Source organism: Trematomus bernacchii, unplaced genomic scaffold (genome assembly GCF_902827165.1).
Source record: "Trematomus bernacchii unplaced genomic scaffold, fTreBer1.1, whole genome shotgun sequence".
NCBI lineage: Eukaryota > Metazoa > Chordata > Actinopteri > Perciformes > Nototheniidae > Trematomus > Trematomus bernacchii.
This window is the reverse complement of record NW_022987691.1, coordinates 270,535-296,782: the sequence shown is the minus strand read 5'-3', so window position 1 is coordinate 296,782 and position 26,248 is coordinate 270,535. Positions and strand designations below refer to the sequence as shown.

Below are 26,248 nucleotides of genomic sequence, written 5' to 3'. Positions count from 1 at the left end.
GACCCTCGCGTTTCAAACTGTCTGAAATAAGATGCTCCATCTGTATGAAAGTAAAAACTAAGGTTTACTTTGGCGTTTCTAGACCAGAGTCTTTTGATTATTTACAGAGTTATCCCAAACATATACAATATATAACAATATATAATCCCCCATTTCCAGTGTGTTTAACAGGAAACCATCATGTCCGAACATCACTGTAAGAGATGGTGACTAACCCCAAACAATTGTCTCGTCATCTATTGGTTCAGTTACGAAGCTTAACGTAGATTTAGTTGCATTTGCTTGAAAAAAGGTGCCACAAAATGTAAGCCTCATGGTTCCATGGTGTAATGGTTAGCACTCTGGACTTCGAATCCAGTGATCGGAGTTCAAGTCTCGGTGGAACCTGAAGATTTACTGACAGAAACACCACAGTGCTGCCTGGTGACTTTATGTCTGCCATAAGGTAGTCTTTCTAGTAGAAAAAGAAAGTAGAAAGAGTCCCATTGCCCCGTAATCACTGTCAAAAGAAACTGTTTAGTTGCAAAAACAAATCTGCAGGGAAAGTCCAAAAGTCCAAAAGACCATAAGCAATCAAAACAAATCACAGAATAAAGAAATACCCTCATGATGCCTTATGGTCTATTGGTTCAGTTACAAACTAGAAGCGAGAAACCAAAGTTTAACGTAGATTTAGTCGCATTTGCTCAAAAAACAGTGCACTAAAACTCACAATCACATGGTTCCATGGTGTAATGGTTAGCACTCTGGACTTTGAATCCAGTGATCCGAGTTCAAATCTCGGTGGAACCTGATGATTTACAGAGTTTCACCACAAATATATAATCCCCCATTTCCAATGTGTTTAAAGAGAACCCATCAGGTCAGAACTTCACTGTAAGAGATGGGGGAAACCTATTCTTCCTCCAGCATTTACAGTTATCAAATTCAAAGGTAGTATTTCTAGTACAACATTTTAAAAAGAAAGTAGAAAGAGTCATATTTCCCCGTATTCACTGTCAAAAGGAACTGTTTAGTTGCAAGAACATTCAGCGGGGAAAGTCCCAAAAAACAGAAAACATCATAGAAAAACACTGAATAAATAAATACCCTCATAACCCCTTATGGACTATCGGTTCAGTTACAAACTACTAGAAGCGAGAAACCAAAGTTTAACGTAGATTTAGTTCTGGTTAGTGCACTGATAGTAAAGAATACATGGCTCCATGGTGTAATGGTTAGCACTCTGGACTTTGAATCCAGTGATCCGAGTTCAAATCTCGGTGGAACCTGATGAATTAGAGTTACCCCACACATGTTTAGGGTTTAAGGGGAAACATTCATGTCAGAACTTCACTGTAAGAGATGGGCACAAAACCCAAACAGTTCTTTCTTCTTCCAGCATTTAGAGTTATCAAATTCAGAGGTAGTTTATCTAGCAGTTCTCTCTTCCTCTATCGGTTCAGTTACAAACTACTAAAAGCGAGTAACCAAAGTTTAACGTATATAAAGTGCACTAACACTCACATAAACACGGTTCCATGGTGTAATGGTTAGCACTCTGGACTTTGAATCCAGTGATCTGAGTTCAAATCTCGGTGGAACCTGATGACTTAGTGAAAGAAACTGCTCCCATGTAGTCCACTAACAAAGAGTAGAACTGAGATGGGTTAAATGCAACATTTCTATTTCACAGTGCGCCGGTCTTGTACATGCGAGACTTTTGAAAATTGAGTCCTTGATTATATAATCTTTAGAAGGAAAGGTTTAGATTTTCAAATAAATCAATTGACCATTCTAGCACTCCACGGTAGTGACGGGAGCAAAACCTAAACCGTCCATTCCTTCAGCATCTTCAATTTCCAAAGTAAGTCTTTCTTTATTACAAAATGAGAAAAGGAAATGTAAACAAGTCATATTGACCAAGATTCCCAGAACAGGAATGCTGTATTCTACTCTTTTTGTTTTGCTCAGGACTCTGGCAGCAGCGTTCTGGATCCTGAATGTCCTCTTCCAATCTGAGAGTAACATGCTAACAAAGGTATCCCAACTGTAGCTGAGTACATGACAGGATGTATGATTACCTAGAAGAGCATCAGGACTGTTTGAGGCATATGATAGCTATGTGATTAACATGATGATTCAGCCTCTATGGAGATAGACATATGACAAGCATGCTCATTTCTGACGTGGAGCTAATCTGAAGTAAACATTGAATACTGCTTTCTATTCCTCCATCTTGTGACTGTGTAACTCCCTCTCTTGGATATCAGCATGTGAAGGACACTGTTCAGGAACTAGTTGATGCTCTGTATGTGATGACTACTTCCATTCTGGAGAGGATCAGAAGTACATGGATCCTGAGATTGAAGCTCAAGCCGGGGACCAGGGAGAGTTTCTTAACAATGTTCCAGTGAGCACATGAGTTCCACATCGTGAAGAGGAACAGAAATGAGGAACAGCTGTGGAGAAAAAGGAATAACAAACCAATGACAACATCGCATTCCTCCCCGGCGACACGGACAATAAAACATGTCAAATCTGTTTTGCACACTCTCAACATCAAAACACACTCAACAATCAAAGGCATACTTCCTCTGACAGTGATGCATGCTGGTCTTTAACGTGCAGAAACTCATCAATGTGAGTCTCTGGAGGCCAAACATCCACTCTGTGGGAATGTCTCGGGGTGAACGCCTCTATCATGGGAATTTATAACAAGTCATTTATATTAAGGTACACTTAATCACTATCAACTAGTTGTTCATTAACATAATCATAATGGTAACAATACATGTTATTTATATAGCTATTTTCCTGGTGCTCAAAGTGCTTTACAAACAAGTAAAGAAGATGTCATGAACATGACATACTTCCCCTTCTTTCTTAGACTGTAATGTCAATGATAGCTGAATGAATCCTCTTCCTGTGTCTCTTCCCTGTAGGAAGTCATTGCTTTTCTGTGTAACTTGGGCAGATCTTGGTACTCTCTACTAGTGCAGGACCTTCCAGCTGGAAATAAGATTCTGTTAAATGCTATAACTCTTTTTGAAATAACACAACTTTGGTTTCAGCTTGTATATTTGTTCTTTTCTTACCAGAAGGTGATTAAGTGTGGAATTACACAACCACAACAGCCTCTACAGAAACATCTCACAGCCGAGTGGAAAACACTTAAAGGTCACCTATCATGGTTTTTTTAGGCAATAGCATAGGTCTTAGATTACATTACATGTTACTTGTTAGACGCTTTTATCCAAAGAGACTTGCATACTCAATACTGTGGACAATCCCCACAGGAGCAATTTGGGGTGAAGCTTCTCAGGGACACAACGACATGCTGACTACAGTGGGGTTTGAACCTGTGACCCCCTGATCCGAACACTTACACACAACCCACTGCGCCACACGCCTCCGTAGATACATACAAATATATAAAAAACATGTCTATGAAGTGTTTTGCCCAAAATACCAAACAGATCACCCATTCTAGCCATGCCTCATATCCCTCTATTTCACTTCCTGTTTCAAAAGTGTTGATTTTGGGTAAAAAGCTTTAAAAAAAAAAGAATTGATAAAAAAGAGGGGCGGAGCTTATGCCTGCTCATGCGGGAGATTCTACCGGCAGATACTGCCGTGATGAAACGCCATATCATGGATTATCAAGGATTCTCTCTGAAACAGTATGGAGCTCAAAGGCTTTCTCTCTTGCCGGTTATACCACAAGGTGAGTTCCTTTTTATTTCCTGCTTCTTCACACACATGCTCTCCAGTACAGGTTAGCTCTGAGTGTTAGCGATGCTAATGTAAACACTGACCATATTACGTCCAAAACAGTCGGGCATTGTTTCTGATAGCAACTTTCTGATAGGGCCGTGGGTCCACATTTCAGATATTACGTCATATCGGACGCAAATCTGGATCAGCTCCGTTGTTCCCCCGTTTTTAGAGATTTGGGTACGGAGGAAAAGAGAGAGGGTTTTATTTTCTGACGCTGCGTGAGTTCCCTGACACACCGGGGACACATGTTGATGTATAAAAGACATTAAAAAGTACATTTTGCATGATAGGTCCCCTTTAAAGCTTTTTGAGATTGTGCCACAAAGAGGAAGACATGTTTTAATCCATAGGGAAAAGAGTCGTCAATGTGAGTTATGAAGGGAGGTTTACAGCGAGGGAAGAGAAGGATTTGACCTCCGAGGGGAATATGACTAAAGAGAGGAAAACATGCGGCTTGTAATCTACTTACAAGAAGGAATGACGGAAAGGAAATCTGCCCTAAAAGAAGTAAAGACATGTAACTAGAGAGGAATGATTAAGGGTAGATATACATTGATATACAACCACACTCTGCTCTCTGCCGTCCGTCAGTTTGAGAAGTTTGGACTTATTTCCCTTTACATTCATGACCCTCAACAACTGAGAGTGACATAGCACTGTTTGCACAACTTTGACCACTAATTCAAATGTGAAAAATAATACAATAAGGAACTCTAGCTCGTCATATGCTTTCTCTTCTCTTACTGTTATATCATTTCAGAGGTTGGACGCAACTATTCATTTCATTATCAAATATTCTGCAAATATACATGACTTTGAATCGATTTGTTTTAATGATATGTCAGAAAAATGATATTAGAGCAGCAAAAGTTGATCACGGACACCAACTCTTGATAATCGACTAATTGTAAAACACATTTCTCATGCAAAAATGTCAGTAAATATGGAGATTTGCTGCTCTGTTTCCCTGTTTTATATCACATTTACATTAATATCTTTGGGTTGAGGAATGACAATTTAAAGACATCCTCTTTAGAAACGTTTTCCCTATCTTCTGACATTTTTTAGACCAAAGAATCCGTTGTTCTATTAAATTAGCAGATTGATCCAAAATGGCGGATTAAGTTTGCGCTAATTACTTTAGTGTAAGAGCACAAGTCGTTCCATCCATCCATCTTCTCCCGCTTCTCCGTGGTCGGGTCGTGGAGGTATCAGTTCCAGCAGAGAGCCCCAAACGTTCCTTTCCCCTCATCAACCAGCTCTGACTGGGGGATCCCAAGGCGCTCCCAGGCCAGAGAAGAGATATAATCCCTCCACCTGGTCCTAGGTCTACCCCTCGGTCTCTTCCCAGCTGGACGTGCCTGGAACACCTTCCTAGGGAGGCGCCCAGGTGGCATCCTTACTAGGTGCCCGAACACAAGTCCATCAAAATCTTTCTTTACAGGCCGTTGCTGCACATTCAGTTATTCAGACAGACCTGCACATTCGTGTAACCCTAACCCTAACCCCATGGAACTACAACAACATACATGTCCACTCAGCCTAAAGAAACATGAATACACACTCCATCAGGACATGACTCATAAGTGAACAGATGAATCAAGGGGAATGAATGAAACTACGATTCATTATATGAGCTAGACAAAAGGTGGAAAGTGTGTTCAGATGTTGAGAACTGGGACACGTCTTCCAGTGACATGTATTTTCCAAATGCAGACGTCTTAGAGAAGTGACCGGCCCTTTTTCTGAGAGGAGTCCAACGTTACAACCCATTTTCAAAAGCTTTTGATGACTTATAATTGAGGACCAAAAATGGCTTCACCGATTGCCTTAATTACAGCTCCTCCCTGACGGACTCTCTGATGTGCAGCCAGGTCACAGTGTGTGTGTGTGTGTGTGTGTGTGTGTGTGTGTGTGTGTGTGTGTGTGTGTGTGTGTGTGTGTGTGTGTGTGTGTGTGTGTGTGTGTTGACTTAAATAACTCTGACTGCATCACTGTTCGTGTCGTTGGGATAAATGAGGCCGTGTGTTGCTCTGCCAAAATATCGCATTTCATAAACCCTGGTGTTGCAGGAGAGGACTCTTTAAAGTAGAGACACTACATGCTGATATACACCTGAACATCAGCAGGAGAGGACTCTTTAAAGTAGAGACACTACATGCTGATATACACCTGAACATCAGCAGGAGAGGACTCTTTAAAGTAGAGACACTACATACTGATATACACCTGAACATCAGCAGGAGAGGACTCTTTAAAGTAGAGACACTACATACTGATATACACCTGAACATCAGCAGGAGAGGACTCTTTAAAGTAGAGACACTACATACTGATATACACCTGAACATCAGCAGGAGAGGACTCTTTAAAGTAGAGACACTACATACTGATATACACCTGAACATCAGCAGGAGAGGACTCTTTAAAGTAGAGACACTACATACTGATATACACCTGAACATCAGCAGGAGAGGACTCTTTAAAGTAGAGACACTACATACTGATATACACCTGAACATCAGCAGGAGAGGACTCTTTAAAGTAGAGACACGACATACTGATATACACCTGAACATCAGCAGGAGAGGACTCTTTAAAGTAGAGACACTACATACTGATATACACCTGAACATCAGCAGGAGAGGACTCTTTAAAGTAGAGACACTACATACTGATATACACCTGAACATCAGCAGGAGAGGACTCTTTAAAGTAGAGACACTACATACTGATATACACCTGAACATCAGCAGGAGAGGACTCTTTAAAGTAGAGACACTACATACTGATATACACTTGAACATCAGCAGGAGAGGACTCTTTAAAGTAGAGACACTACATACTGATATACACCTGAACATCAGCAGGAGAGGACTCTTTAAAGTAGAGACACTACATACTGATATACACCTGAACATCAGCAGGAGAGGACTCTTTAAAGTAGAGACACTACATACTGATATACACCTGAACATCAGCAGGAGAGGACTCTTTAAAGTAGAGACACTACATACTGATATACACCTGAACATTAGCAGGAGAGGACTCTTTAAAGTAGAGACACTACATACTGATATACACCTGAACATCAGCAGGAGAGGACTCTTTAAAGTGTCCTTAGGCAAGATACTGAGCCCCAAAATCTCCGGTATTGATATATAGTGTATTTCAAACGCTTTGGAGCATCAGCTGAAGGACCTGCAATGTGATCTAAACACTGGGTGTGGATCTGTGTTTACTGTACAACCAAAAGAGACACAATGCTAAATATACAGCCCCATGCTGACCGCAGGAGAACAAACCCATGGAACGAGATGTTTTTTTTTTTAACAAGTCTGCGAATACACCGGCAAAATCTCAACAATGCGAGCACACAAAGAGTTCACAGAGAGGAATCTGAGAGCAGGGGTCAAAGGTCAGCGACACGTGCATGACAGGGTTCACGTTTCACCTCGATGTGAGCTCACCCCCCGGGGTATTACCTCTCTAATTCTGAGGTTACCCAGATGGCAAAAGTACACTTATCCTTCACTCAAGTATAAGTACAGATACTCGTGTTTAAAAGTACTCTGGTAAAAGTAGAAGTACTGACTAAACTTCTTTACTCAAGTCAAAGTAAAGAGGGCTTTGAAATGTACTTCAGTAAAAAGTACCCATAACTAGCAGCTGTTTTAAAGAGTACCTGACCTCCCTTTATATTAATAGAACAATAATGTCATTGTTAGCTAATGAATGTTTCCATGCTGAACAACGGCAACATGACAACGTTTTCATTGGTCCCTCTTCTTTAGAGAAGACCAGGAAATGATGGATACACGGATCGTGTTCAAATCAATAGGCACGCAATGACTCTAAATAATAATGATCACGCCACCAAACACACATTCAAACTAAAGGAACCAGCCTGTTTGGGAAATGTGAGAAGTAGAGAGTACAGGTATTTGTGTTCAACATGTAAGAAGTAGAAAGTACAGGTATTTGGGTTCAACATGTAAGAAGTAGAAAGTACAGGTATTTGGGTTCAACATGTAAGAAGTAGAAAGTACAGGTATTTGGTTCAACATGTAAGAAGTAGAAAGTACAGGTATTTGGGTTCAAACATGTAAGAAGTAGAAAGTACAGGTATTTGTGTTCAACATGTAAGAAGTAGAAAGTACAGGTATTTGTGTTCAACATGTAAGAAGTAGAAAGTACAGGTATTTGTGTTCAACATGTAAGAAGTAGAAAGTACAGGTATTTGTGTTCAACATGTAAGAAGTAGAAAGTACAGGTATTAGTGTTCAACATGTAAGAAGTAGAAAGTACAGGTATTTGTGTTCAAAATGTAAGAAGTAGAAAGTACAGGTATTTGTGTTCAACATGTAAGAAGTAGAAAGTACAGGTATTTGTGTTCAACATGTAAGAAGTAGAAAGTACAGGTATTAGTGTTCAACATGTAAGAAGTAGAAAGTACAGGTATTTGTGTTCAAAATGTAAGAAGTAGAAAGTACAGGTATTTGTGTTCAACATGTAAGAAGTAGAAAGTACAGGTATTTGTGTTCAACATGTAAGAAGTAGAAAGTACAGGTATTTGTGTTCAACATGTAAGAAGTAGAAAGTACAGGTATTAGTGTTCAAAATGTAAGAAGTAGAAAGTACAGGTATTTGTGTTCAACATGTAAGAAGTAGAAAGTACAGGTATTAGTGTTCAACATGTAAGAAGTAGAAAGTACAGGTATTTGTGTAAGAAGTGTAAGAAGTAGAAAGTACAGGTATTTGGGTTCAAAATGTAAGAAGTAGAAAGTACAGGTATTTGTGTTCAAAGTGTAAGAAGTAGAAAGTACAGGTATTTGTGTTCAAAATGTAAGAAGTAGAAAGTACAGGTATTTGTGTTCAACATGTAAGAAGTAGAAAGTACAGGTATTTGTGTTCAACATGTAAGAAGTAGAAAGTACAGGTATTAGTGTTCAACATGTAAGAAGTAGAAAGTACAGGTATTTGTGTTCAAAATGTAAGAAGTAGAAAGTACAGGTATTTGTGTTCAACATGTAAGAAGTAGAAAGTACAGGTATTTGTGTTCAACATGTAAGAAGTAGAAAGTACAGGTATTTGTGTTCAACATGTAAGAAGTAGAAAGTACAGGTATTTGTGTTCAACATGTAAGAAGTAGAAAGTACAGGTATTTGAGTTCAACATGTAAGAAGTAGAAAGTACAGGTATTTGTGTTCAACATGTAAGAAGTAGAAAGTACAGGTATTTGTGTTCAACATGTAAGAAGTAGAAAGTACAGGTATTTGTGTTCAACATGTAAGAAGTAGAAAGTTCAGGTATTTGTAAAAAGTCATCAGAAAAATAAGTAGTGGAGTAAAGTACTGATACCAGAAAAATGTACTTAGTACAGTAACAAAGTATTTGTACTCCACTACTTCCCACCTCTGCCCTCGCCTGAAAGGCAGCTTTAAACTCTCTCTGAAAGCTATGATCTGTCCACACCGCAACATGTCGTCATGCCTACCATTACACACCAGAAACTGTGTGTGTGTGTATGTATATGTGTATGTGTATGTGTTTGTGTATGTGTATGTGTATGTGTATGTGTGTATGTGTGTGTGTGTGTGTGTGTGTGTGTGTGTGTGTGTGTGTGTGTGTGTGTGTGTGTGTGTGTGTGTGTGTGTGTGTGAGGCACCAGATTACCACTTCCAGATGATAAATCCAGGCTGTTTTACATGCTCTGTGCCCATTTTTCTTTTTAGTGAATGGAAAAGCTGAGTCGGGTATTTGCTCTGTTTTCTCTGCGTGACGCCAGACGTCTAGACCTCCCCAGCCGAGCGCTGAGAAGCATAATCTGTACCATTTGTCTGCAGGAGGGCAGTGTGGTGTATCTGCTCTCAGTATGCAGCTCTAAAGAGGAAAGCGAGGGCTAACAATGTACAAAATAAGTTGTAAAGCGTCTTGGGTCGCCGTCGGTTGTGTGTAAAGACTACAAGCCCCATTTAAAGGATGTATAGATGGAGTAAAGTGCATTGGGGTGTCATTATCCTGAGTGTGTGTTGGGTGTAACTTCTTCAAACCAATCAGAGCTTCATCTCCCACTCCCTTATAAAAGCCACGTGCACCTGCAATGAGAAAACTGCTATTTAAGTACTGAGAAAATGCTTATGTGCACAAACGCAGCGCCTACCCAGCGTCCACATCCTCTGTCGCAACTCCATTCGTCTGCATCTATGCAAACCTGTTTGTGCCCCCTGTGTGTGACAAACTGAGTGTAGGCGTTGTCCAATCTGAATAAAGACAGTGGCTGTTGACCCTGTCTCGATGTATCCCTGGACGAGATACTTAACCCCGAGTCGCTCCTGATGGCAAACAGTGTGTGTGAATGTTAGCTGGTCCTTGATCTCGTGGTTCCCCCACTTTGGGAACCCCTGATCTGGTGGACGGTTGCTCTGTATTAATGAGGTGTGAGTGGATAACTTGTAAATGAGAAGCGCTTTGAAAGGTCCTAAAGAACTGGATAAACCGCTATTTAAGTACAGTCCATTTCCCATTTCAAAAGCAGAAGAACACTGCGCCATAATGCATTATACCTGATAACAACTAACCCTAAACCAACACACCCTTCAACTCCCACTGCTATATTATTATTACCCAAAGGTTTACATAATCCTGCAAGTAGGCTAGATTACTGCAATTACTACTCCTTGCACAATGTTGTAAAAATGCAAATGCTTTAGTGTGAAATGAGCAATGACCGTAACGGCCCGTCCACACAGCAGCGTTAAAAAAATCTTGGAACGCTTCTGCCCATTCACTTTGAATGGGGTGACGTCACTTTGCCTCACTTTTCGCCGAAATGCATTGTGGGAAGCAGAGCGGAGATTTTCAGGATTTTCAGGATTCAAAGTTGAACAATGTTCAACTTTTGAAGCTGAGGTGGAAGCGTCAGCCAATCAAATCCCGTGTATGCAAATCTGACAGTTCAAGCGCTAGCCAATCAAACGGCGTGTATGCTGGGAGAGACATACCGCAGGTCATTTCCTCATATTCCAAAACATGGAGAAATTAGCGGTAGGGAATCACCCGGTGCTTTATGACCAGTCCCTATTTACCTACCGGGATATAAACCGGAGGAGCCAGGCATGGAGGGAGGTGGCAGAGACAGTGGTAGGTTTTCGCCTGTTTGGGGAGTTTATATCCAGTTTACTTCGGGCTTTTTTGCTTCGTATGTCGGGGGCGGGAGATTCATGTGATTGGTTGTTGGTGCCTTGCTCGCAAAAAATCCCCAAGCTTCAGATACGCCCACCTCCAAGATTTTTTTAACGCTGCTGTGTGGACGGGCCGTCACACTGTGCTGCTTTCCCACGGATGTAAGAAAGTGTCTTTTAGGTCTGAAAAATAAAGAGGTGAGTTAGAAAACGAGCCTGCTGATCATTTCTACTCGACCCTATTAGCTCTCTGCAACATTAGCCGCTAAAGTTGTTTTTTCAAGCCTTTTATTTTCGCTTCGAAACAGCACTTTATTTGTTATGTGGATATCTTCCAACTCATTGTGTTTTGGCTCCTTTGGAAACACATGTTCTCTCGTATTGCGAAATGTGTTAAATAAGCTGTGCAGTTCCTGAATCTGTGGTCATTTCAGAACGGCTAGTTTCTGACACTTTATTGCAGAGAACATCAAGTCTCTTGTCGTGGAAATAACATATTTGTATGCCTACTGCTATCATGATCGCCCACTGGCAAACGCAGACAGATATATAATAATGTACACACACACTGGGTTGCAACAAGCCACATTACGTTTTATGCAACATATCAGCCATATCTAAGGACATGCTCATGACCGGCTATGAGAAGCAATCCAAGTAGTTGTTGTTGTGTAAAGAAAAGGCTGAGATCTCAGTAAAGTAGAGAAGCTGCTGATTGATGAGATACCTCTCTGTTGGTTTATCAACTCTCACATCCTTGTTATCATGAACATATCATCCATAGCCCCTTTAACAGACTCTGCAGCCAGAGAGAGTACATTTGACACATTTAGGAGCTCAATATGTTTCCAATTCATCAAACAATAACAACTCCTAAACCCTGACAGGGCCTCGTGTGAGAGAAACGCTCTGCTGAGATGTCCTCAAATGTTTTGCAGGCATTATGAAAAACTCAGTATGAGTGTCTCAGCTCTCCAGGGGATGGGAGGAGGGGTCAGAGCGACGCAGAGCTAGCGCTGTTAGCTCATAACACAGGAATGTGGACCAGGAGGCCTGCAGGCAGATAGCTTCTGAGGGAGATTAGCCCTCAGGTTACTGGACGGCCCAGAAAGTGACGCTCAGCAGAGGCTCCGAGTCCAGACAGACAACTGGGAAAGTTACGAGAGGAACGGCTAACAACCCCGTTAACTTCACTCTCTCTGACACACTAACTTCACTCTCTCTGACACACTAACTTCACACTAACTTCACTCTCTCTCACACACTAACTTCACACTAACTTCACTCTCTCTGACACACTAACTTCACACTAACTTCACTCTCTCTGACACACTAACTTCACACTAACTTCACTCTCTCTGACACACTAACTTCACACTAACTTCACTCTCTCTTTCACACTAACTTCACTCTCTCTCACACACTAACTTCACTCTCTCTCTGACACACTAACTTCACTCTCTCTCACACACTAACTTCACTCTCTCTGACACACTAACTTCACTCTCTCTCTGACACACTAACTTCACTCTCTCTGACACACTAACTTCACTCTCTCTGACACACTAACTTCACACTAACTTCACTCTCTCTCACACACTAACTTCACACTAACTTCACTCTCTCTGACACACTAACTTCACTCTCTCTGACACACTAACTTCACTCTCTCTCTGACACACTAACTTCACTCTCTCTGACACACTAACTTCACTCTCTCTGACACACTAACTTCACTCTCTCTGACACACTAACTTCACTCTCTCTCACACACTAACTTCACTCTCTCTGACACACTAACTTCACTCTCTCTGACACACTAACTTCACTCTCTCTCTGACACACTAACTTCACTCTCTCTGACACACTAACTTCACTCTCTCTGACACACTAACTTCACTCTCTCTGACACACTAACTTCACTCTCTCTGACACACTAACTTCACTCTCTCTCACACACTAACTTCACTCTCTCTGACACACTAACTTCACACTAACTTCACTCTCTCTGACACACTAACTTCACTCTCTCTGACACACTAACTTCACTCTCTCTGACACACTAACTTCACTCTCTCTCACACTAACTTCACTCTCTCTGACACACTAACTTCACTCTCTCTGACACACTAACTTCACTCTCTCTGACACACTAACTTCACTCTCTCTGACACACTAACTTCACTCTCTCTGACACACTAACTTCACTCTCTCTCACACTAACTTCACTCTCTCTGACACACTAACTTCACTCTCTCTCACACACTAACTTCACTCTCTCTCACACACTAACTTCACTCTCTCTGACACACTAACTTCACTCTCTCTCACACACTAACTTCACACTAACTTCACTCTCTCTCACACACTAACTTCACACTAACTTCACTCTCTCTCACACACTAACTTCACTCTCTCTCACACACTAACTTCACTCTCTCTGACACACTAACTTCACTCTCTCTCACACACTAACTTCACTCTCTCTCACACACTAACTTCACTCTCTCTGACACACTAACTTCACTCTCTCTGACACACTAACTTCACTCTCTCTGACACACTAACTTCACTCTCTCTCACACACTAACTTCACTCTCTCTGACACACTAACTTCACTCTCTCTGACACACTAACTTCACTCTCTCTGACACACTAACTTCACTCTCTCTGACACACTAACTTCACTCTCTCTCACACACTAACTTCACTCTCTCTGACACACTAACTTCACTCTCTCTCACACACTAACTTCACACTAACTTCACTCTCTCTCACACACTAACTTCACACTAACTTCACTCTCTCTCTCACACTAACTTCACTCTCTCTGACACACTAACTTCACTCTCTCTGACACACTAACTTCACTCTCTCTCACACACTAACTTCACACTAACTTCACTCTCTCTCACACTAACTTCACTCTCTCTGACACACTAACTTCACTCTCTCTGACACACTAACTTCACTCTCTCTGACACACTAACTTCACTCTCTCTGACACACTAACTTCACTCTCTCTGACACACTAACTTCACTCTCTCTCACACACTAACTTCACTCTCTCTGACACACTAACTTCACTCTCTCTGACACACTAACTTCACTCTCTCTCACACACTAACTTCACTCTCTCTCACACACTAACTTCACACTAACTTCACTCTCTCACACACTAACTTCACTCTCTCTCACACACTAACTTCACTCTCTCTCACACACTAACTTCACTCTCTCTGACACACTAACTTCACTCTCTCTCACACACTAACTTCACTCTCTCTCACACACTAACTTCACTCTCTCTGACACACTAACTTCACTCTCTCTCACACACTAACTTCACTCTCTCTCACACACTAACTTCACTCTCTCTCACACACTAACTTCACACTCTCTCACACACTAACTTCACTCTCTCTCACACACTAACTTCACTCTCTCTGACACACTAACTTCACTCTCTCTCACACACTAACTTCACTCTCTCTGACACACTAACTTCACTCTCTCTCACACACTAACTTCACATCTCACACACTAACTTCCTCTCTCTCACACACTAACTTCACACTAACTTCACTCTCTCTCACACACTAACTTCACACTAACTTCACTCTCTCTGACACACTAAGTTCACTCTCTCTGACACGCTAAAGGCACCTTATCCCAACATCCTTCCCTTCCCTCATCCCTTCATCCCTCATCCCTTCATCCAGACATCCCTTCATACCTCCCTTTCCTCATCCCTTCATACCTCCCTTTCCTCATCCCTTCATACCTACATCCCCAAATCCCTCATCCCTTCATTCGTCATCCATCCCTAAATCCCTACATCCCTTCATCCCTCAATCCTTACATCTCTCCCTTCCTTCATCCCTTCATCCCCTCATCCCTTCATCCCCTCATCCTCTGCCTGTCTCCATTCATATTTAACTCCTGAATATTTCAAAATGTCTAACCCTAGGAATTGTCTGGGGTCCCGTAATCAGACCAGACCAACAGACCATCATAAACATCTCATCACCGCCTCCATATCAACTCATTGTTACTTCTTCCTTGGTCCCTGCTAGTGAAGTGCTTAATAAAGAAGTCCCTTTACCTCCACGTGGTTGGGCAGGGTGTTGATGAATCTAAATCCGGGGATCCTCTTGTCGCTGCAGACCACCCCGACGTCCTCGGTGTGTTTGCAGTCGGATACTCCGATCCCATTGGACGGACACAGCGCTAACGTCTTCTCTTTGCCGGTGCAGTGGAGATTATCGAACCAGATGGGACCTGACGGGACAAAATATGTGTTCATCAGCGCTTCTATAAGGGAGGGATTGGTCTATTATATCCAATAATATATATATATATCCAACTATTCTGCACTATTTCTATTATATTCTAATTTATTTTATTTACTTCTGTATCTGTTGTATTGTGTTGCACTGTTGGAGGAGCCTGTGACCTAAGATTGTCATTGTCATATCTACACTGCAGCTATGTACACATGACAATAAAAGCCTTGAATCTTGAATCTTGAATATACAAGGCATTTGAGTTAAAAATACAATCAAATAGAAATGTACCAGAATAAAGATTTCTGGTTATTTTTAAAGAATATCTGTGTATGCCGATGATGTGCCGATACCATTATGTCATTCTTATTAGACCAACGTGTTTCCCCACCTGTTCCTTTCCCATATTTGGATGCCGGGGCCCATGAGACGGCCTCCAGGTATCCCAGCTCTCTGCACACCACCTGAGCCGAGTGGCTGTTGAAGTCGTCGTCACACACCGTGCCCCACTCGTTGTTGTAGTAGACCTCCACGCGGCCCTCGTTGTGTTTCCTCTTGTCTCCCGACAGTCGGAGCTGGATCCTGGGGGTGTCGGGCCTCAGCTGGGGGGCGCTGTACTGCTCCTGCTCCGGGTCGGGGTAACCTGGAGGGTAGCCCAGGTGCTCGTACTGAGCGAGGGTCAGATCCAACAGCAGCACCAACACAACACACCAGGGGGGCAGCATTTTGGTTGGAACTAATGAGGAGGAAGAGACACAAACAGTCAATAAATCATGGGTTTATTACGTTGGTTATTGTCATCCCTTCATCCTGACATCCCTTCATCCCTCATCCCTTCATCCCTTCATCCCTCATCCCTCATCCCTTCATCCCTTCATCCCTCATCCCCTTCATCCTGACATCCCTTCATCCCTTCATCCCTCATCCCTTCATCCTGACATCCCTTCATCCTGACACCCCTTCATCCCTTATCCCTTCATCCTGACATCCCTTCATCCCTCATCCCTTCATCCTGACATCCCTTCATCCCACATCCCTTCATCCTGACATCCCTTCATCCCACATCCCTTCATCCTGACATCCCTTCATCCCTCATCCCTTCATCCTGACATCCCTTCATCCTGACACCCCTTCATCCCTCATCCCTTCATCCTGACACCCCTTCATCCCACATCCCTTCATCCTGACACCCCTTCATCCCTCATCCCCTTCATCCTGACATCCCTTCATCCCTTCATCCTGACACCCCTTCATCCCACATCCCGACACCCCTTCTCCCACATCCCTTCATCCTGACATCCCTTCATCCCTCATCCCTTCATCCTGACATCCCTTCATCCCTCATCCCTTCATCCCTCATCCCTTCATCCCTCATCCCTTCATCCTGACATCCCTCACCCCTTCATCCTGACATCCCTTCATCCTTCATCCCTCATCCCTTCATCCCTCATCCCTTCATCCTGACTTCCCTCATCCCCTCGTAGGTATAAGTGAAGGGGGGGATGAAGGGGGACCAAGCAGTGAGACAACAAGGAATCAGGAGTTCTTTGAAGGCAAATGGGCTTTTTTTTACCCAAAAATATCGAGGCCTGTGTTTTGGTACTTCTGGTTAGAGCGTAAGTGCGATTACTGCCAGCTTTATCAGTCTTTACTTCACAAAGAAACAGTTTCTAACCCTTCCAAGGAACTGTATTTAAGTAATAACACTTGTAAATCATTACATTAAAATGTTTTTCTTCACGTTGGTTATTGTCAGGGACAAAGCAGTGAGGAAACAAGGAATCAGGAAACTGGGCTTTTATTGACCCAAAAGAACGAAGTAGTTCTTGTTAACAAAGAGCTTAATATCTAGGCCTATTCAACGTATGCTTTGTTGGTTCTACCGCACTTCCACATGACCTTAGTGTGTGTTGGTAGTGCATAGCGTCAAATCACCCTTTACTTCACAAAGAAACAGCTTCCAACCCTTCGGAGGAACTGTCTAAATAATAACACTTAAAGACACACTCTGATCTTGTTTATAAGATAAATAAATTCTCTGGAGAACATGACGCCCGTATACAAGATGTCTCCTGACGTAAACAACAACTTGACGTAAACAACAATGTGATGTCGGAGCTCCGTAAAAACAAAGCTGTCTCTGCCGTCTGACTCTGTTTTGATAGGAATTATACCGTTTTTGACGAACATAAATATTGTTTTCTGGCATCACTTTAACATTTTACATTTTGCATTTTGGTTTGAGGGCGCAGCGCTCCTGTTACCCGGTGCAGACTAAACCCTGGTTTAAATTACCAATATTTGATTAATATAAGATATATATATATGTGGTGTATTCTGAGATACTATATAGATGTATATCTTTCAGTATAGATATGTATATATTTACTGTTTTTATTTATTTTACATGATTTTCTATTCATGAAGTGCGGTGACGAAACCATTTCCCAGGTCAATAAAGTACATTTAGTCTCGTCTGCACTAAAGGTTTAGCAAATGGAAAAACCTCATAACCAACCAATGCTTGGACTTATATTATAGTATTTAATAGGGATGCTCCGATCAGGGTTTTTGGGGCCGATCGCCGGAATCAGTATCGGCCGATACCGATCGCCGATCCGATCATAGGGTGGGTCTATGGGGGTCTATGGGGATCTTCCATTTAAAGTGATGTTTGAAACTCAGTTAAAGGGGCTCATTTTTAGATCGCTTCAGTTTATAATCGTAATGGATCGAAAAGTTTACATTCATTTTTCAATACATGATGCGCTTCCACAAACAACCAACATCATTATTCAAGTTTACATTAACGTTGGATAATAACACGGGAGAAATTAGTGCTCGTACTGGCATATGATTGGATTGGCTGACGCTTCTGCCGAGGCTTCAAAAGTTGAACATTGCTCAACTTTTGCAGCGAGCCACGCCAGCAAAGCTCCGCTTCGCTTCCCACAATGCAGTTTGGCGAAAAGTGACGTCACCCCATTCAAAGTGAATGGTGAAGCTTTCAACGCACGCTGCTGTGTGGACGGGCCGTTAGTGTGTGTTTCGCTCCGCTCACCGGTCCGTCACAGCGGGTGGAGCTGCAGGATTTCTGCTTCACACACGTTGCATACCGCTATTTCATTGTCTTTTTCGGACACCTTAAAATACTGCCAGACCGATGAAGCCATTTTGGCGAGCTTGTTTTGCCGCACAGAGAAAAGTGTCATGTATTTTACGTCATGTGATCGGCTCTCCTGATCGGCCTTTATAGAGATAAAAGCAAGCGTTTTCTGTGAGATAAGTTCAGAAACCCTCCTGGAAACAGACCTGGAAAGATGACGTAATGCCAGACTCCCACACATGCTTCCTCCTTCCTCTACAGACCAACAATAACCCACACTGATACAATCCAAGTGTGGGAAGAGAGGATATGAAGTAACTGGAATCACTCTCAGATTCATTGAAACAGCTGTGGTTCAATGACCCATCAAATGTTAGGATGTCTAGATGTTGTGTTCATGTTGTGTTTCATCCCACAGGCCATAAGACTGTTAAACACCTGAACTTATCACATTCCAAGTGCACTATTTTATCTGTTTTATTGTGTTGCACTGTTGGAGGAGCCTAAGATGTTCATTGACATATATCTACACTGTAGCTGTGTACAAATGACAATAAAAGCCTTGAAATCTTGAGATCTTTCCGGGTAAAGACATCTGGCAGATGATCCTCCAGCGTCTCCTCTCCTCTGTATAAACGTGGCAGTGGTTGCACAACAGAGCTGGAAACAGAGTTACAGAACCAGCAGATTTCATGAAGCCTGCTCACAATGTGTCCGTCCAATCAGAGAGCGGCTGTCACTGCAGAAACACCGTCAGCAACGCTGGAGGAACTTTAGTTTCCAGACGAGCTCAGAGACACAGCTCGGGCTCCAAACACAAAATATCCTTTCATGATTTGTGGGGTAAGAAAGGACTGGATGAACGCAACTCAACAGCAAGTGGACAAACTGGACTCCATACAAGACTCAAAACAAAGACATTTGACTGGAACAATAGCTAATAGTTACATGTTTCATCAAGACTATAATAACATGAAGACTTATCCCCAGCCTTTTCTGTTGCATGATTGTTATGTTGTTATAACCAACGTGTTAATGTGACAATAAAGATTGAAATGACAAAAAAAGGACTGGACGAAGCTGAAGCAACATGTAATCACACGGAGGAATATACGGTTGTTCTTTGCATTGAAAATTAAACATAATGTCGAGAACGTTCCCTAAATACTGAAGCCTTTTTCTTAAGAAATCCTGCCAATTCGGATGTTTTTGAATAAATCCTAAGGATGAAACTCTATTTCATTTATATCAAACTCCTTATATCAGTACCATCAAGGCTTCTGTGTTTATAAACGCAGCTTTCACACTAATAGAAGACGTCAAATGAAAGACTTCCCTGAACCACAGACCCTAAAATCTGCCATTTGCTTAAGAAACACTGAGACGTTTCTGGACAGGAGACATAACGCTCATACGGGTATTTAAGTACAAATTAGATCATTAAGACCCTATGTAATCTATATAAACTATTATCACCAGTGTCATCATGCTCTAAGAAAGGTCAAACATGGCTTTGATGGAGATCTGGCTTCATGGAAGACTTAAGGACAAAAACGTCCCTGAAAGTGAGACGCTAAAATCTGCCTTTTGCTTTTGAAGCACTTCGATGGGTTAAATCCATGTTGATCTTAATAAATCTCTTGTGTCACCAGGCGCTAAAGAAGGTCAACGATGCCGTATTTTTGTCTAAAAGAACATTTTTTGCAAAAAGTTGATTCTACTTTAATCTACAAAACCATATTCTGAATCAGGACTAGGGCTGCACGATTTGGGGAAATAATCTAATTATGATTTTTTTTGGACAGATATTGCGATTCGATTTGCGATATTTGTTTTTAAGCGACCCAAAGGAAGTTTATTGTAAAAAGCGGCCATATCTCCGGCTAGGAAGGTCGTATCAACGTGCTCCCGTCTCTAGCACCCCCCCGCAGCCAGAGCTACGAGTGAAAGAACTAAACTTACATGAAACTTCCGTTGGGTTGCTTTAAAGTCAAGCTTCAGTTGTAATAGAACATGTGATGGAGCATTACTAACCTGACTCAGAAACCATCAGGAAAGCTCCATTGGAAGCCATTTGGAAAAGTATTTCAAAAATACTTGGCAGGTGATTGGATCAATCTGTCTATCACCTTCTATCATGGGCCACTTCTGATTGGTTAACAATGACTGGTACATGTGGAGCACAGCACTTCTGATTGGTGTGGATGACTGACACACAAGAAGAACAACATTTTTTAAAATACATTTAAAAAAAGCCTGCGATTTAATAATTGCATAATTTCAAATCGCGATTTCTATTTCAAATTGATTAATCGTTCAGCCCTAATCAGGACATTTGTTTGTCTTACACTGGTCGAGGTGAGGTTATTGGATGTAGGAAAAAAATCCTTTTTGGGTCCATTTCAATCTGAGTACTTCTACTTTCTTATAAAACTCTTTTCCACCACAGCTTTCGCCCTCGAGCGGGAGGAGGGACTGTCTGGTTTCCATGATGAGTTTGTTGACAGACAAAAGCCCTTTTGACCTTCCTTACATCATACACTGACATTTAGAGGTTTGAAAGAGGGCTAAATCTATTGCATATGGGGGGAAATGTCCTGATATCCTGGATCGCTTCTCAAGCAGAAGGCAGATTTTAGGGTCTCTGCTTCAGGGAAGGCTTTGACTTTATTTTTTAATGTTTTTTTAGATGCAAAAGCTATTTTTTCCCTACCTTGAAACCTGATGATACAGACATTAAGAGTTTTATATGGATTAACATTGATTTTATCCATAGAACTTGTCAGTGTTTCTTGATCTAAGGATTGTTTAGTCCATTAATTGCAATGGAATACAAAAAAAGCTCTTGACCAGTTACAGGGCCAAGGATCATTCTTTAAATTTAGTCAGAAAAAAAATAAATGTATTTATTATATGATCAAAAACAGACAAGAAACAGCAACATCTCACGTTGGAGATAGATGACATGTTTTCCATTTCTGCTTAACACATTTCTGATGATTAAAACCAGGACTGTTGATGACCAATAATCTTCTGACAATTGACAATTGGTTAATAACGCCTGAAAACATGTGGTACACACATGAGATGCACGTTGTTTTAATATAATAAAAAGCCTGTTTCAATCATTCCAGCTCATATTTGATCATGTACGACTTATTATAGGAGCATTAGAGCATGATGAAGCCTCTCAAACACCATGAAGGAACATCGCACGACTTTTCAAACTTCCTACCTGTCCATCAGACACACAGTGTCTCAACAAATCCGTTCAAACAGTTGATTTTTCGCTTGTTTTCTACTCAACCGTGGTGAATCTTACCTCCCTTGTCGCTCCTGAGGCTCATGCAGTCCGCTGCTCCTCTCCTCTCCTCCTAACTTTCCCTCCTCCGGAGCTCCAGTGGATCAGCGGAGGGTCCCGCCCCCTCACCCCGCCTCCAGGGTGCCTTCAGCTGGGAGGACCCGGGCAGAGACCCGCTGTGAAGTCAGCTTCAGGTTGGGATAATAACAATAATACATTTCATTTATCAGAGGTGGGAAGTAGTGGAGTACAAATACTTCGTTACTGTAAGTACATTTTTCTGGTATCAGTACTTTACTCCACTACTTATTTTTCTGAAGACTTTTTACTTTGACTTCTTACATTTTGAACACAAATACCTGTATTTTCTACTTCTTACATTTTGAACACAAATACCTGTACTTTCTACTTCTCACATTTTGAACACAAATACCTGTACTTTCTACTTCTTACATGTTGAACACAAATACCTGTACTTTCTACTTCTCACATTTTGAACACAAATACCTGTACTTTCTACTTCTTACATTTTGAACACAAATACCTGTATTTTCTACTTCTTACATGTTGAACCCAAATACCTGTACTTTCTACTTCTCACATTTTGAACACAAATACCTGTATTTTCTACTTCTTACATGTTGAACCCAAATACCTGTACTTTCTACTTCTTACATGTTGAACCCAAATACCTGTACTTTCTACTTCTTACATGTTGAACCCAAATACCTGTACTTTCTACTTCTTACATGTTGAACACAAATACCTGTACTTTCTACTTCTTACATGTTGAACCCAAATACCTGTACTTTCTACTTCTTACATGTTGAACCCAAATACCTGTACTTTCTACTTCTTACATGTTGAACCCAAATACCTGTACTTTCTACTTCTTACATGTTGAACACAAATACCTGTACTTTCTACTTCTTACATTTTGAACACAAATACCTGTACTTTCTACTTCTTACATTTTGAACCCTAATACCTGTACTTTCTACTTCTCACATTTTCCAAACAGGCTGGTTCCTTTAGTTTGAATGTGTGTTTGGTGGCGTGATCATTATTATTTAGAGTCATTGCGTGCCTATTGATTTGAACACGATCCGTGTATCCATCATTTCCTGGTCTTCTCTAAAGAAGAGGGACCAATGAAAACGTTGTCATGTTGCCGTTGTTCAGCATGGAAACATTCATTAGCTAACAATGACATTATTGTTCTATTAATATAAAGGGAGGTCAGGTACTCTTTAAAACAGCTGCTAGTTATGGGTACTTTTTACTGAAGTACATTTCAAAGCCTCTTTACTTTGACTTGAGTAAAGGATGTGTGTACTTTTGCCACCTCTGTCATTTATATAGCACCAGTGGCGACTCGTCAATAGGGGCACAGCCCCACCTAGTGTCAGCAGAAAGTAATGCAAATAATAATTCAAAAGAAAATATGCAAAGGAAATATATGTTAAAATATATTTTAAGATCATGTGTAATCATCTGATTCGTCTGTACATTGCTGTTTTAGTCTGTGTTATTCTAATTCGTGTCTACAGTGTGCCTATTGAGCCGTGTTGAGCGATGTGGGTCTACTCTAGCCCCTCTCTCTGCTGTAGAAATGAATGGTTGCTGTAAAAACTACACTGCGCATGCTCAGAGTATTTTTCTATTCAATGTGTGCGGCAACAAAATAATCACCAGTGGGGCACTGTGCTGGCATACCCACCAAACGTCATCTCATAATTCAGAGATTTGATTGGCTGTAAGTACGTGTGCCGCGAAAAGTGTAGTTTTCACCCTGTAGTGAAGAGGAGACGAGAGAGAGCAGCGTATAGCGATTACAATCAGTAAAAAGGAAAGAAAATGAATGAAGTTGACCATCTTCAGCTTTGGTAAGTTCATGTTATGTCATATATTTAGTTGATCTTCTGTGTTTCGCCTATAGGCTATTGCTCTGCTGGATCCATTGATATTGTGACCTCGGTGATGAGTGTCTGTGTTTTCCTTATACCCCCCCCCCCCTCTCTCTATCGGAACCATGGATAGCCTACAGCTATTTGTTTACGTGTTTAAAAAAGCACCAGAAGCTTATATATACACATCTAAGTTGTTCGTGCCCCACCACTTTTGTACATATAAAAACACCACTGTTTAGCACACTTTAAAAACAACGTAATCTCAAGGTGCTTCACGATGCTATGAGGAGAAAATAAAAAATTGAAAAAGTTATCTAAGGAGCATATTGAATAAAATATCGTAATATGAAAAAGGTTAAAAGCATAAAAGGTTAGAATGTTTGACAGACGTTGGACTTGGACCCAAACCGACTCTAATCGGCCCTCTGTCGGGTAGCAACAGGAACTGTCGTCACCTTTCATAATCATGGTGGAGAGTAGAATCAGCATCCCTTAGTGGAAAATGATTTTTTTTCTTTTTTTACAACAGCTTCTATGTCATGTGACTAAGGCTGCCTTTACACGGGAACGTTTGCGTTTATGCACAGTATGCGTTTTCAAAAAAGCCTTCCGTTCACACGCATTCGTTTCATTTAACGTGTCTGTTCACACAAGGCCGTTGGAGACGCTAGACACGCTGTAGTACATATGCCAGGCCTGTAACTGGCGCTGTAACTTCCACCACAAAATACACCAAAAGCAGCGAAGAAGACCCCGGAGCATGGTTGCCATGGTTGCTCTTCTGTTTATGCCCCAGCAACAGGAACTGTCGTCACCTTTCATAATCATGGTGTAGAATCAGCATCTCTCCGTGGAAAATTATATTTAATTACTATTTTCAAGACACGAAAAGTCTTGTTTTTTTTCCTTCTACTTTATAAGAATGTTTTATTGAAAATTCAGCTTTTATTTTTTTTACCTAAAGACCCATTCCAATCCGACTCCAACCTTCAGTTTACGATGGAAGATATGTAGACTCTCCGTTATTCTGGGTTAGCGTTGAAGAGTCCAAAAATCAGCTCCTATCGTCTTTTCCTATCCACTATTCACTGACCTCTGTGTGAAACGTCACAGGGTTAAGGAATAGTGGATAGGAGAATTCAAAAGGATTTAGGAGAAGAGACTGCAGTGCTTTGAGAGTCTGCACTTACACTATCGACGTATTTATGATGTTATTAATGTGCGTCTGCTGCTGTGGGGAAACTACAGATCTCTATACAGCGGACTACATGGATGTTTAATAAGAACGACGGACTGCTGTAAACTCATCTAGAGACTCTGCACCGTGCTCTGATGGTGTTGCTTTATGCTTTATGAACGTGGACAACAGAGAAACATATTCTTCATGACCAAGGTTGGAATTTAAATAAAAAAGGAAAGTGAAACTTATGCTCCTCTCCCTCCGGTCCACATTAAAGGTAGGGTAGGTAAGGATGGAGAAACCAGCTCGAGTGCGCGAGAATTTGAAAATACACAACCGGAAAAAATCTGCCCCTTCCTTCAGACTTCCTCACAGAGCCCCTCCTCCAACACACACGAACGCACACATGACCAATGAGGGCACGAGATAAGTTTGTGCACAGATGGAAGGCTGACAGGCAGGTAGGCCATCCAGTTATTTTAGCCGGGCCGGCTCAGATGATTGGTCGTGCTTTTTACAGTACTACGGCTTCCACAGATTACATTTTTTATGTATTTATTGTCAAAGCAGTTAATCATTGCTATCGGGATGTCAAGATCATTCCATGGAATATAACAAAAAGTGTATCTGAAATAAATTACATACCCCACCTTTAATACAAATGATCCCAATGCGTATGATTGTATGAAAAGATCTTAAAATAAATACTGTATTTATTATAAACGTTAGTCCTTAACATCTATCACTGTGTATATCACCATTCAAACATCTTTTAAAAGTTGAACAAACCCCACACAGCTCAGTAAAGACTGTGAAATGTTGACTTTATTTGATCATTTCAGTAAAAACTAACGTTCATATTTCTCTTTTTGATTATAATACTGATGAACGTTCAAAACAAAGCACTTTGGCAACTTACCACATACGTTTTAAAATGCTTAATAAGCACCGTAACTTTCATGATATCATTTCCCGTTCATAATCGGTTGTTTCCGTGAACGGCCGACTGTTGTGTGACGGCAAATGCTGCGGCCGCAAGGCATTGTGGGGCAGCATTTTCTCCTCTCCTCTCGGTTAGGGAGGTCCAGTGGTTCCTAAGCTAAAGGAGGTTATAAAGGAAGTTTGAAACCTCCCTTCCTTTCATCTAGAGAATTGGAACAGCACTTATCATGGCTGCCACTGAGGGACCTCCGGGTCATTTCACTCCGTTAGGAAGGTTCCTAAGCTAAATGGACTATTCGACTGCAGCCTAGGAAAAGAGACTGCAGTGCTCGACTTTACTTACACTATCCGACGTGTTTATGATGTCATTAATGTGCGTCTGCTGTGGGGAAACTAGTTTTTTACTAAATGGATGTATAATAAGAAGGACGGACTCATCTAGAGACTCTGCACCGTGCTCTGATGCTGTTGTTTTGTGCTTTATGAACAACAGAGAAATATTCTTCATGACTAAGGTTGGAATTGAAGTCACTCACACGTATTAATCCAGGAGAGGTGTAGCGTGTCCTATATTAGCCAG

At 41.3% G+C, this 26,248-nt stretch overlaps 1 protein-coding gene and 4 non-coding genes across 5 annotated transcripts in view; 4 read left to right on the top strand and 1 right to left on the bottom strand.

Annotated features, from left to right (window-relative positions):
• Nucleotides 1-21,739, bottom strand: part of LOC117489093 (lysyl oxidase homolog 2B-like) — a 110,954-nt gene extending 89,215 nt beyond the window's left edge. The window contains 3 exon segments of the mRNA XM_034138329.1: nucleotides 15,049-15,224; nucleotides 15,621-15,965; nucleotides 21,658-21,739. Coding sequence (XP_033994220.1) covers nucleotides 15,049-15,224; nucleotides 15,621-15,965; nucleotides 21,658-21,682 — 546 coding nt within the window. The 5' untranslated portion in view covers nucleotides 21,683-21,739.
• Nucleotides 316-387, top strand: trnar-ucg. The gene has a single exon. It is a non-coding gene; the product is annotated as a tRNA-Arg (tRNA).
• trnaq-uug lies at nucleotides 721-792 on the top strand. The gene has a single exon. It is a non-coding gene; the product is annotated as a tRNA-Gln (tRNA).
• On the top strand, nucleotides 1,200-1,271 carry trnaq-uug. The gene has a single exon. It is a non-coding gene; the product is annotated as a tRNA-Gln (tRNA).
• trnaq-uug lies at nucleotides 1,515-1,586 on the top strand. Its single transcript has one exon. It is a non-coding gene; the product is annotated as a tRNA-Gln (tRNA).
• Nucleotides 21,740-26,248: the final 4,509 nt, after the last annotated feature.